The following is a 14,395-nucleotide window of genomic DNA, read 5'->3' on the forward strand; positions in this document are numbered from 1 at the left end:
TCACTGGGGATTCATCATCCAAATTCTTAAAGCTCTCAATCTCCCTACTGTTTTATTGAATGGATTGAAGCATGTTTCACATAACCAAGGTTTTCCATTTCTTTTAATGGAACCTTAATAGGCTATTTTAAAGGTGCTAGAGGCTAAGGCAGGGAGACCCTCTTTCCCCATACCTTTTTGTTCTTGCAATGAACATTTTATCCCGAATGCTCAATTTTGCTGCCGAAAGAGGAATGTTTGGTTATCATCCTAAATGCAAGAAAATTGGTCTTACTCACCACTCGTTTGTAAAGGTAATGTAGACTCTGTTGTTGGTGTGCTTACTATTCTTGACCGATTCTATGAAGTCTCTGGGCTTAAATTGAATCCGGCCAAATGTGAGATTTTTGCTACGGGGATTTCTACAAGAACCATTGATAATTTAAAGATTATTATGGGGTTTTAAATCGGAAGTCTTCCTGTTCGTTATCTTGGTATTCCGCTTGTCACTCGCAAACTTACTGAAAAGGATTGCCAAACTTTAATTGATATGATCAAGCTAAAACTTGATCAATGGTCTAGCAGAAATCTCAGTTATGCAGGCCGATTAGAGCTCATAAGATCAATCTTATTCAATGTTAGCAATTATTGGTATAGACAACTTGTTCTGCCATTTTCTATTCTTAAAAAAGTTGATCAAATCTGCTCTAGGTACTTCTGGAAAGGTGCAGATAAATCCGCAGCTGGTGCTCGTGTGAGTTGGGATAACATTTGTACTTCCAAATCAGAAGGTGGCCTCGGATTGAAGAACATTAAAACTTGGAACAGAGCTTGTCTCATTCTTCTAATCCAAAAAATATTAGCAGGAAAAACGGTTCACTGTGGGTCGCTTGGCTCAACGCTTATGTTTTTAAGGATCGGGATTTTTGGAACTATCAAGCAATAGCTAATTTAAGTTGGAGCATCAAACGGATCTTAAAAACAAGGGCTGAAGCTCGTCCATTAATTTCTCCGGGTTCTGTGCAAGTTAAGGAAATTTGGGACGTGATTCGTTGTAAAGGGCAGATTGTTATATGGCACAAACTCATTTGGTTTCCATTGCATATTCCAAAGTTTAACTTGATTGCTTGGATGGCTTTGCTCAACAAATTGCCTACAAAAGACCGACTTCTTAGAATGGGAATTAGCAACGACAATACTTGCGTTAACTGCAACAATTCTTATGAGTCAAGAGACCATCTTTTTTCACAATGTACACTAGCAGTGGATCTCTGGAATTTAATTCTGAAACTTAATGGGATGCAGTCCACTTTCTTACCATGGAATGAAATGGTAACAAAGGTTTGTTCCTTATGGAAAGGAAGGTCTTTGCTAACTACCATCCTGAAAATTTCCTAGACTGCAGCTATTTACATTTTGTGGCAAGAGCGAAATCAAAGAATCTTTCAAGGCCGTAGTAGAACGATTGACTGCTTGCTAAAGGAGGTTAAAGACGTCGTTGGAATCTGTCTTAGGGGAACTAATATTAATAGACTTGATTGTATTAACTTAAAGCTTTGTAATGCTTGGGGTATAGGCTAGCCGATCATTTTGTATAGGTTGTTTGTTTTGATGTTGATTGATTGATTGGTTGTATCTTAACTTTGTTTAGGTAATAAAATCAGAATTATCCACAAAATAACTGAAATTGTAGAAAGAATACTTATTCAGTTTAAATTTTAAACCCATTACAATATAACAATTTTGATTATAATTAAGAATATTATAAATTATATAATATATTAAGTTAAATATAATGAAATTTTAATCTTTTCAGCGCCTCGCTTGCTTCCTTTTCTCACTTTTCTTAACATACAACATCATTACCTTTAAGGCGAATAGGTAAGTCAATTTTAATATACGTTTAAAGAAATATGTTATAAAAAATATTATTTTTTTAATATTTTATGTAAAGTATTATCTAAAATATTATTTTTCTACCGAAAATGTTATTATTTGACATTACTTAAAATATTTAACATTTCCGATAAATTACTAACTAAATATTATTTTTTTTTACCGAAAATGTTAATAATGGGTTTTACTATAAATTAGTTAGCGAAAATAACTTTTTCGGTAAAAAAATAATGTTTTAGGTAGCGCTTTATTGGAAATGTTAAAAATATAATAATGTTTCCGGTAGCGTCTTTTCTTAATCGTATATTAAGGCTGTCGTACAACAGAACTATCAGCCGTTGATTTTTTTTACTTTTTTTTTATTTTTAGTTTTTAATAAGTTTATTTTTATGATACGTATTTTTTATAGCATGTTATTAATCTTTTCTATCGATTTTTTATAGTTATTTTCGTTTAATTTTTTCATGTTAAATTTGATGTTGTCTCGACTGATTAAGAAACGCTTATTTATTATTTTGTTGATATTTCATGTATTAGATTCTCAAATTAAATTTTGATACGTAATTTGTGTTTGAAGATAGTTTCTCACGACGCTCGACTTTGATTTCTTATTGACAATAGCTTTTTGATAGTTTCATATGCTATTATGGTTCGTTTCGTTTATCAGTACAGACAAATCTATTTATATCGAACTTTTGTTCGAGTTTTTTTATATGAGTTTTTAACATTTTTCTTATATAATCCTTGTAAGATATCAAGTGGTTAATTTTTTATAAAATGGTTATAAGAAAAAGCTTAATTATATATTGAATTTATATTTATAATTATAAACCTTTCATTATAATTTTTGATATTTCTTATTTTAATAAAATTAATAACTTCTATTTATATAAAAGAATATAATAATATTTTGAAATAAAAGTCGCCTTAAATTAATTTAAATTGAACTATCTCACAATAAAACTATATCGAAAACTGTACGGATTCTTAAGCTCAAACATACAGTCTTTTTCGTTTTCAATTATATTATTCATACATATATTGTACACTCCAGTAGAGCTAGACCACTAGAATATATCAATTAAATAGCGGCCAGCGGTGGTGGATGGAGGAGGAATGAAATCACCAAAGGCATGAGCTTTAGACAATGCAACGTATAGAATTTTTAAATACTATTTATTACATTAATTTCATTTGTAGTATGTCAATTTTTTTTATAAATTTAGATATTATAACAAAAATAATGCAATGAATAATTATAAAAATATCTTAAATTTAATATTATAAGTTTAAATTATTAAAAATAAAATATATCACAAGTCAAATAAGAAATGAAATCAATAGTTCTAATAAAATTTACTTTCAAATAATCTTATAATCTTAATCATGTAAATAAACCAAATATTCATAATAATATATAAGATATTATTATATTTCAAAAAAATTATTCTTAAAGATAATTTTATATTATATAAATCAAACACATGCTAAAGATAATTTAATAAAATATATATGATTTGAAAAATAATTATTTTATTTAAATATTTAAATTAAACTAATGATGAAAATATATAAAATTATCTATATATTTATTTTTTTTAGTTTATAAATAAATTTTCTTAACATTCACACCAAATTCAATAAATATAAATTAATTTTTTAAATAATTAACAACTCACAAAAATATACGCGGTTACTCAAATTTATAAATTCAAAAAAAAATAACATTTTCTTGAATCCCTAAAATTACCCGATAAGTTCATAAAATAATTTTGGGTAAACTACACGGTTAGTATCTAAACTTTCACTTTTAATTCGATTTAGTATATGAACTTCCAATTATTTTAAAATTATACCTAACGTTTAGTTTTTATTTCATTTTAATACCCTGCCATTAAAAATTTAACACTAACATAGTATTTTTTAATTATTTTTATATTATTATTTAATTAAGTTTAATCAACTAATAAGGTGGTGAAACGTCTCCAAGGGGTCGGGCTGGCAGGATATGAACCTAGGTCCCTATGTGGAAAACCCAAGCACTAAACCAGCAAAGCTAGGCAAACATTTGATTTTATTTTACCAAAGCATATATTTAAGTTATATTAAACTGTTATATGATTCGAACTTGAGATATCTCGCAAAAATATTTAACTATTTAACCACTAAATAATATTTAAATTTTAATACAAATCAAAGTTATTATTTAACTTATATAAATATTAATTTAACATTAAATAATTTCTCATTTTATTAGAAATAAGAAAATAATTAAACAAGTATTTAAAATCATTATTTATAATTAATTAATTAATTAATGATGCAAAATTAAAATTATTATTTAAATTATTTAAATAATTTTAAATATATATTTTATTTTAATAAATAATTATAAATTTAATGATTAAATAAATATAAATAATTATTTAATTTTTTGTTTTAAATTGAAGTGTGTATAAGTTAAATAATAACTTTGGTTTGTATTAAATTCTAAATATTATTTAGTGATTAAATAACTGAATATTTTTGTGAGATATCTAAAGTTCGAATCATAGAATTTTGGTTTATTTATAGTTGAAGTTTAATATAAGTTAAATATATGCTTTTGTAAAATAAAACACAATAGGCGGCTGGTTTTGATGGTTTAGTGCTTGGTTGTCTCACCTAGGGCCCAATTTCAAATTTTACTAGCCCCCAATCGGAGAATGTTTTTTTTTTGTTTCTAACCCCTTATTAGTTGATTAAAATTAATTAAATAATAATATAAAAATAATTAAAAAATACCATGTTTGTTATGCGGATAAATTATTAATGGCGGAATATTAAAATGAAACAAAAATTAAATGTTAATATAATTCTAATATAATTAAAAGTTTAGGTACTGAATCAGATTAAAAGTAAAAGTTTAGGTACTAACCGTATAGTTTGCTCAATAAGTTTTATGAAAAATATTTGACAGCTATTCAACATTTTTATTTAGTGCGACTATTGATTATATTATTTTAAAAAAAAAGACTATTGATTATATAAAACAATTTTCTTAAAATTGTAATTCAGAAAATATAAAATAATTTTCTAAAAGTCGGTTAATTAAACCCGAATCACGGCGGGAGGCACGTTGGTCTGCAAATCGAAACCCTATCCTAATCATGGCAGGAAGTAGTCGAAGCAGAAGATCTTACGACGACCGTCCTTCCGAGTCCGAAACAGACGAGACCGGCAGCGAAGAATATTCTCCTGACAGAAGCTTCCCTAAACGCAGCAAGGATCAAGGCCATCGCAGTAAAAGCAAAAGCAGCCGCCATAGCCGTAGCAGCAGCCGTCGCGGTCGTAATTCCAACAACGAATCTTCCGGTGAAGATAGCGATGGAAGCGATCGAGGCAGTAGTAAGAGGAAGAGATCTTCTAGAAACATCACGGAAGAGGAAATTGCTGAGTACATGGCCAAGAAAGCACAAAAGAAGGTTTTTTTTGGCTTTCCTTCAATTATTTAGAATATTTTGGTTTTTTTGGTGATTTAATTGTTCATTTTTTTTGAGTTAGGCAATGCGAGCTGCGAAGAAATTGAAAGCACAAACAGTTTCAGGTTATTCAAATGATTCAAATCCTTTTGGCGATTCAAATCTCAACGAGAAGTAAGATTCTTTTTATTTTCAACTTTATATTTTAAGAATGACTTGTCATTAAAGTTTAGAGTGTTTGAACCTGGCAATCTATATGAAACTCAAATTTTACGGATTAATGGTCGCAATTATAGTACTTTTTACTATATCATTGATTAGGCAATTTGTTATTAATATTAGTCTTTTGGCTTCACATGTTTCACTAAACCAGCGAGCCAGCGACAGAATTTATTTGATAAATGCTAATATCAATACAAATGGGATTTTATGTGGTTTCTAGATTTGTTTGGAGGAAGAAAATTGAGCGAGATGTTGCCCAAGGAGTGCCATTGGATGCATTTTCAGTGAAAGCTGAGAAGAAGAGACAAAAAGAGAGAATGGTAAGGTGGTATTGGTTAAGGTTATTTTTGTGTAGTATACTAGTATTACTATCAACTGTATTGAAATTATTGATATGTGATTGTTACATGGAATCCATTGTTTAATGAATGCTTATTCAAATTCACATCACAGGCTGAGATTGAAAAAGTTAAAAAGAGAAGGGAGGAACGGGCTCTTGAGAAAGCACAACATGAGGAAGAAATGGTAAAGTTTGGTTCCTTGAATTGCATGATTGTGAACTATTACAAAATTAAACTCGTCTTGAGCTTTCTTGGCTGATATTAATTTATTTTTTTTGGCTTATTAATTCTCTTCTCCGGTAGGCTATGCTAGCTAGAGAACGTGCCCGAGCTGAGTTCGACGATTGGGAGAAGAAAGAGGAGGAGGTATGGTGTTGAGTTGTTTATGTTGATACTATTTTTTCTGTTTCATTTAAGGTTTGTTAGGATAGTAACACGTGCTTTCTACAGTTTCATTTTGATCAAAGCAAAGTCAGATCAGAGATTAGATTGCGTGAAGGCCGTATGAAGCCTATTGATGTATTGTCCAAGCACCTTAATGGCTCGGATGATATGGATATAGAGCTAAATGAACCATACATGGTTTTCAAGGTATATCTTCCTCCATTATTGTTTCTCTTGGACTTGATACCTTTAACTTTGAACATTTTAAATATTATTTCATTGAAGAATAGTTTGCTAAATATGGTTAGATAATGGGATTTCTCTTTTGTTGGTTGTACTTAAGTTTCCTGTTATTTGACTTATTTTTTGGACCTCACTTTAATAGAACGATAATTCTGTACTGAGCCTCAGTGCTATGTAATCATAGATTGCTTTATTGTTATCTATATTTTAACACATTCATTTGTCTTATTTGTGATTATTATTGACTTTGGTGTCTGATTCAGGGCTTGACAGTTAAAGAGATGGAAGAGCTTCGTGATGATATCAAAATGCATCTTGATTTGGACAGGGCAACTCCAACACACATAGTTTACTGGGAGGTATTGCATTTTTCCTCCTTATTCCTTCTGGGTGGAGACTATAGAGTCACTGTTTTTGGATATTTCTGTGTTTATTGCAAAGATTCCCATCACTCAATTTTAATTTAATTTTTGCTTATTTGAATTTCCTATCCTATGTACTCATAAATTTGAGCCATGGATTTAAAAAATGGCTAAAAAGGATTCACATTGCTTAATTTAATTGATTGAAGGGTGTAATGAATCGAGTGTAGTAAGAATATATATTTTCTTCATCCCCAACTTTAACAAAATCTTGGTATGTTTAATTTCACAGGCACTTATGGTGGTATGTGATTGGGAGGTAGCTGAAGCTAGGAAGAAGGATGCACTTGACCGAGCTAGGGTGCGTGGGGAGGAACCTCCAGCTGAGTTGCTAGCAGAAGAAAGGGGTCTGCATTCTAGTATTGAAGCAGATGTCAAGAATCTCTTGGAAGGGAAGACCCACTGCGAGCTGGAGGCATTACAATCCCAGATTGAGTCACAGATGCAAACTGGGACAGCAAAGGTTGTTGAGTATTGGGAGGCTGTTCTTAAACGTCTTCATATTTTCAAGGCAAAGGTAAATCTGTTTAGATGTTCTTCATGGTAATATTGTTTAACTCATGATGTTTATTTGATACTTATGTGTTAATTTGTGTCAACAGGCCTGTTTGAAGGAAATACATGCTAAAATGCTACATAAACATTTACAACGGCTTGAGCAACCTTCAGAAGGTGAAGAGAGGCTGGAATCTCATAGTGGTTTAAAACCTGTGGAGGAGGCTAGTGATCATGATGTGAAAGGTATGTGTTTAATCAAGGCCTCAACGGGATATGGTTACTTCATTTTTTTATTTCTGAACCTATAAGAAAATTTGCTAATATTTTTTGCCCATTAGATGCTGAAACATTTTCTCCGGAACCGATAATACAAGAAGAGACTCATGAGGTGGAAGAAGAGGCTGGATCCTTTTCTCCAGAACTGTTGCATGGTGATGAAGATGAAGAAGCTATTGATCCAGAGGAGGACAGGGCTATATTGGTAACTCTATATCTATCTTTCCCTTGATATGAATGCTAGCTAAGGAGTCCTTGTGGTTAACCATTTTTCTCCTTAACAGGAAAGGAAACGAATGGCTTGGTTAGAGGAGCAGCAAAGTCGGATGCAAGAAGCTTTGGCATCGAAACCTGCCCCTTCAGAAGATAACTTTGAGCTAAAAGCTATAAAATCTATGGGAGCAATGGAGGAGGGTGATGCTTTATTTGGCTCTGGTGCTGAAATTAACTTGGACTCACAGGTACTGTAGCAACTGGTCCCATATTCAAATAATTTAGGAATTTTTCTGTTTGCCGCTTTTTAACTTATTCTCTTGAAATCAACTAATATGTATTGGAGCAGGTGTATTGGTGGCATGACAAATACCGTCCTAGAAAACCAAAATATTTCAACCGTGTACACACTGGATATGAGTGGAACAAGTACAATCAGACCCATTATGATCATGATAATCCTCCTCCCAAAGTTGTGCAAGGATATAAATTTAATATCTTCTACCCAGACCTTGTTGACAAGACAAAGGCTCCTGCATTCACTATTGAGAAGGATGGCGACAGTTCAGAGACGTGCATCATAAGATTTCATGCTGGACCACCCTATGAGGACATTGTAAGTTTAACTTCATATAGTCTTTTCTCAAGCAAATTGCTGATCCATCTGCAAATGTAGTTCTCAGTGTTTTTTTAGATATTACTAACTCCAGCAATTGCACTACAGGCGTTCCGAATTGTAAACAAAGAGTGGGAATATTCTCATAAGAAGGGATTTAAATGCACATTTGAACGTGGAATTTTGCATGTATATTTCAACTTCAAGCGTTATCGTTACCGTAGGTAATATGCGGTTGATTTTGCAATTTCAACTTTGCAAGCTGCAGCTGCAGGCCATGGAATTCTACTCATAAACATTAAGGTAACTTCAGGATTTTGTTGTATTACTAAAAAATCAAAACTATGTCAATGAGAAGTATTCTCATATTTAAAGCTAATGCTCTCAGTTTATGAGCAATATATATTTCAATTGGTCTTTGGTACTATTCACACTGATATGTTACACTTGGAACAATAATGTGATAACTCATTTTGTTGAAATTTGTTATTGAATTGGGACTCTGAGATTGTAGTTACTTGTCTCTCAACATGTCATTTCTTTGTTTCATGAACATTGACTTTGAAATTTAATATTTCCATTGTTGGTAATGATTAAGGGTAAATAAAAATATTATTCTTAAAAGAGTGCATTGTCAATATCCTTTTTGGTCTATTATTAATTAGCAAAGTGGCTTTGTTAAAATCCACTTTGCTTAATATTTGTGGCTTTAACAAAGCACCTTGGACACATTGTTATTATATTATTCTTATTGAGCATGATTTCTATTTTCCATACTCTGAAGCAGTGGAAGAATATTTAGGAACAATCATAAACAAAATATTGGACACAGTTCCTTGTGCTTTCCACTTATACCCATTTTTGTTTGCTTGGTTTTTTTCTTTTTTTTTTTTTGCTTAACCGTGTCTATTGACACTGATCAAACACTATGTAATTATTATTTTAGTTAAGCTTTTGCATTTAATATATTACTTTCGTTAGATTTAAGAACTAAAGTAATTTCATTAATTGTATACTTCTATTTAATACCTCCTTAAGCGGTCTCACTTGGCACTAGTTTACACTCCTCCCCCCTCCCCATGAAAAGAAAAACACTGCATATCTATTTGCACATTTTGTCTTTTTTGGTCATTGTAATTAGTATCATACTGAAATGTACAAGGTTCTTAACCTTGAGGTCGTGGGATCGAGTCCCACGGAGGGCATTTCATAATTCGGAGGTCTTCTACGGAAGCTGCTCTCAACCTGGTGTTGGGGGCAGCCTACTATCTTACCTCCCCCTTACCCCATTATATATGGGAACAAGGGACATCCATTTTTTTGTAATTAGTATCATACTGAAATGTACATTGGTGAACATGAAAGTGGATAGAGAGTTACCTTACCCCAGATGGAGCTCTTAGCAATTTAATTAATAAAACACCCATAGCTTTTACGAGTACAACAATTGTGTCCCTTAGACATGAAGGTAGTTTTGATGTGATCAACTTCAAGATTTTGCAAGACTTGTTGAGTGAATTATGCTCATCGATAGCATTTGCTCAGATGTGCGACGGTTAACCAGTGATAAGCTTGTTCTTTTAGCCCCCATTGACTCCTGAGTTGTCTGTAAACATTGTCCATATGTTGTTATATGCAACCAAGCTTTGTTTAACCTTTGGAGCTTGCCTTTGTTAGTATACTTTTGCTTCTGGTCTATGGGAACATTCTTTTTGTGTCCTTTTGTAGGTAAGCTAACATTTGATAGTGTTGATGAAATCATTGTACATTGTATTTGTGTTGGGGTAAGAATTGCTTGGAATTTTTAATTAAAGTGTCTATGAAGTCATTTTGGATGAATATTGATTTAGTAGGGTCAAAAGGATGGTTACGCAGTTATTAAGTGTTTGGCTTGTCTATGTTTTAGACGTGATTTAAGAGGTCGTCAAAAAGTAGATTGCCTGAGGGCGATCAGACTGTTGTGCATTTGTTAGTGTTTGACGGGCGATCGGGCATACATGTGTAGTAATCTAAGTTAATCACATGAAATCGGCAAGCATGTATGTGACAGGTATGATCCAAGTTACTCGCTCATATACCGGTATGGTATAACCTCAGTTACTCGCTGATATGAGATTGATGAGCATGTATGTAACAGGCATGACCTGAGTTACGTGCCGAGGAGATTGGGCAATATGTCTCAAGCATGTATGTGCAGTAAGCTGAGTTATTGGTATGAGGTAAGGTGGCATGTATTTGGTGAGCATATATATGGCTTTAGCAATTCCATGGGTAAGCCTTTATATAGAGAGAGAAAGAGCTCCATGGTGGTGGTGGTTTAAGATAATTCTTTAATCTCCTCTCTCGTTTCTGTAGACTAATAGAGCATAGGACAACGGGCATATATATGTAGGACAAAAGACCATATTGCTTCTTCAAATTCCCTTTTTGTTGATATTGTATCTTGATTTGGAATTTGTTAAACACAAATAAAAAAAAAACTAACATAGTAAAAATTTCGATGACTTGGTATTTCTCAAACAATCGGTTTCCTACAAGTAAAATACATATCATCAAATTATTTGCACTGGTTTAATTTTCTTCTTAATTTTCATAAATTAAAAACAAATAAAGAATTCTTAAAACTTCTCACTTTTTTAGTATATATATTTGCTGGTTAACTAAGCTATTCATCTTTGTTCCTTCAAATTCTCTTAGATTATGGGTTTTTGATTCTTTAAGGATACTTCTCTTCCTTCCCTTAAAGTTTTTCCTTCTCCTCTCCTCTAAATAGGATCATGATTAGACTTATAATTTGTCAAAAAAATTATTTATTTATTTAAAACCTTGCAAGCTCATTTAATATTGGATTCGAGAAAAAATGTTTGGTTCAAAAATCATTCAATGAAACTCTTTAGATTGTTCTACTTATTATCATCTTTGTTAGGAATTTATAAATGAAAAACAATGTAACTAAAACCAACACAAAATGAGATATATGTAAGAGAATAGATTTAACGTGGTTTAATCTTGTTTACCTTCGTAGATGAGAAGGATAATATTTTAGGGATGGGCATGGGTTAGGTTGTGTCGAGCTGTTGATCAATTGATTTGACCCGAAAAATATAATTCGAAATTTAATTTGTCTTTTAAGATAAAATTCGAAACTGATCTGATTTGAAATAAATATATTTATAAAAAAATATTAATTTTATTTGATAAAATAGGGATCTAATTATCCCTAAATATATAAGATGTAATTATATTTTTTTTATTTGATCGGGTCGAGTATTTTTTACTCTAAACTTGAATTCGGTTCAAACTTATTTTTCGAAAACTCGATCTAACCCGAATCTGAAATTTTTTTAAGAAAATTCTACCCAATAAAGACGGATCATGTCGGAATCCATTGGGTTCGAGTTCTGTGCCCATTCGTATAATAGTTTACTATAAACCTAAAGATTACGAAGAGTATAAAAATATGACATCATATGTTAATAAAAAAACATGCTATATATACTAAAATTCGGTAAATCTCAAAATATTCTTTCAACATCTTTACAAAAACTTCACCTTTGTAAATTTTAAAAGTTACAAAAATTATAAAATAATTACATCTCTTTAAAATAATTCTCGTTCACAGTTGTAAAAAAAATCTTTATTAATTTCCTTTTATTGATAGGTTTAATATAAAAGGTGTCTAAATTATTAATTTTTCACATTTAGGTGCTTAAACATTTTTTCGATTAATCTAGGTGCTTAACATTACCCAAATTATTTTAAGTGTCTTGGTTGTAAGGACTATTAAAAAATTCTATTAACTGATAAGTATTGATTCTAGTAATTTCATAAATTTTATTTTAAAACAAATTTAAAAATATTATTATATTAAAAATTCCTAATTTCTCTAAAAGCAACCATAAAATCTCCAACCCTAACCTTATTATCTCCATTGCCGGTCACGGCTATCGTCGCCTCCGTCACCTTTGGCATCTCCCTCATCGGTTGTCTTTGCCCTTGCCGTCATGCTTGCCATCCGATTGTCCGGGTGTCGTAAATTTTGAAAGTTTATTTCATCGGGTGTCGCCTCTGACGGGGTGTTGCAGAGAAGCGGGGAGAGGAAGGTGGAGAAGGAAGACAAAAACGACACTTGGCACCAGATGAAACAGAGCTGCCTGAGAATACCAAGATGGATCAGATCAAGGCTGCCATGGAAAACAGTGTGCTCACTATAACTGTTCTAAGGACGGAAGTTAAAAAGCCTGATGTCAAAGCCATCGACATTTCTGGCTAAAAAGACTTAAACTTGAACCACATATTACTCTGTTTAAAATTTATGAAATGAGTGGCTTTGATGAAAGTTTTATACCATGAAACTTATGTTTATGTAATTCGTGTGTGTGAAGTGAAGTTGTAAACTTCGATATGTTTAGAACAATAGTCTTTGTCGACTCAGCTGTGTTGATAATCAAAAGCTCATTCGGTATATATGCGGATTTGACGACCCCATTAGCCAATTCAAGCTTCGAATTCCCAGCAAATGCTGCAACATTTGGGCAAGTCTGTTGTTTTATGTGTAGCGAACCTCGTTGGAGGGGAAGTGGACCTTCATCAAGCCGTACATAAAGTGAATTATTTGGATCTGCTGCCGTCATTGGTGGTGCTGCGTGAAGGGTGGTTCACGTTAATATAGTAGAGGTAGGTGTTTGGAAAAAATTAAAAATTAAATAGATTTTAGATATTTTAGATATAAATTATTGTTCAATGACCTATTTGATGTTTTAGTAGTAGTTTAGAGATAAAACTAAATATTAATCTTTTTATTAATATTGTCACATCATCAATTTAATGGAAATGATAATAGAGTGATCATTTAATTACAAATCGATAATGTTAATATTTAATTTGTTACTTTTAAAACTTTTAAAAAAATAAAAATTTATTTAAATATTAGTGATCGTTTGTGTAATTTACCCTTAAATGATGGTAAAACAATAAAAAAATTGTAACAAAATATATGATTTGATAATATTTTATGTTTTTTTAATTTATTTTTTCTGAGTTCATTACTTTATCATAGTGCGAGGCCACCAACAACCTACGGGACAGGTTCTTAATGAGCAGGTCAGTGATAGACTGAGGAAATAGACGGATAATTACCCCTGAAATTTTAAATTTTCATTTAATTTAAATATTTTTTTATACTTTTATTGATAATATACTTTCAATTCTAAAATTTTATAAGGTTACCCTAATATAAAATCATATCTCCAGTCTCGGAACAGGCCATACATTGTCAAAAACATCCTTGTATATATGGACTGTGCCCTTGTAAAGATCAGTCACCAATGATCTTTTTTGCAGATTCAGCATTCTCATAAATGTATTCCACGTAGAAACTTTTTTAGAAAATCCCAACTAAATGATCACTATATGTGTTCTCAAAAAGAAATTGAAAATACCAAGTAATGCAGAAAGCAAGGAAATCTCTTTTGCACAGTGAAAGCATGTTTTACTGGCGTTTTTCCCGAAAAATAATCAGTGACCGATATATTTATCGATCTAACACCAGTCAGATTATATTTCTTGATCTAACACCCGTAACAGTAAAGCGCGCTCCATGCCCCGTGCTATATGCTGATTTGACACCACGTAAGGTATAGCGCGCCCCATGTACCGCGCTATACACTGACATGGCTTACACGTGAGTATAGCGTGGTACAGGGGGCACGCTATACCTTTAATTACCCCCAATCCTCCCTATAAATACTCCATCTTCTATTACTTTCATCATATCATATTCTCTCAAATTCTCTCAAATACTCTCTCTATTTAAGGTATATTTTATAATATTTTTAATATTAT

At 31.7% G+C, this 14,395-nt stretch overlaps 1 protein-coding gene across 1 annotated transcript; it reads left to right on the forward strand.

Annotated features, from left to right (window-relative positions):
- The first annotated feature begins 4,976 nt into the window (after nucleotides 1–4,976).
- LOC120211710 (cactin-like) lies at nucleotides 4,977–8,887 on the forward strand. Its single transcript, XM_039210196.1, has 13 exons — nucleotides 4,977–5,339; nucleotides 5,419–5,510; nucleotides 5,779–5,878; nucleotides 6,012–6,083; nucleotides 6,203–6,265; nucleotides 6,350–6,490; nucleotides 6,790–6,885; nucleotides 7,181–7,465; nucleotides 7,551–7,689; nucleotides 7,785–7,927; nucleotides 8,007–8,183; nucleotides 8,285–8,551; nucleotides 8,660–8,887. Exons 1-13 carry the CDS (start codon nucleotides 5,025–5,027, stop codon nucleotides 8,777–8,779), a joined length of 2,010 nt encoding a protein of 669 aa, XP_039066127.1. The 5' UTR covers nucleotides 4,977–5,024; the 3' UTR covers nucleotides 8,780–8,887.
- Nucleotides 8,888–14,395: the final 5,508 nt, after the last annotated feature.

The sequence above is a fragment of the Hibiscus syriacus genome, unplaced genomic scaffold (assembly GCF_006381635.1).
Source record: "Hibiscus syriacus cultivar Baekdansim isolate YM2019G1 unplaced genomic scaffold, ASM638163v2 tig00109980_pilon, whole genome shotgun sequence".
Classification (NCBI taxonomy): Eukaryota; Viridiplantae; Streptophyta; class Magnoliopsida; order Malvales; family Malvaceae; genus Hibiscus; species Hibiscus syriacus.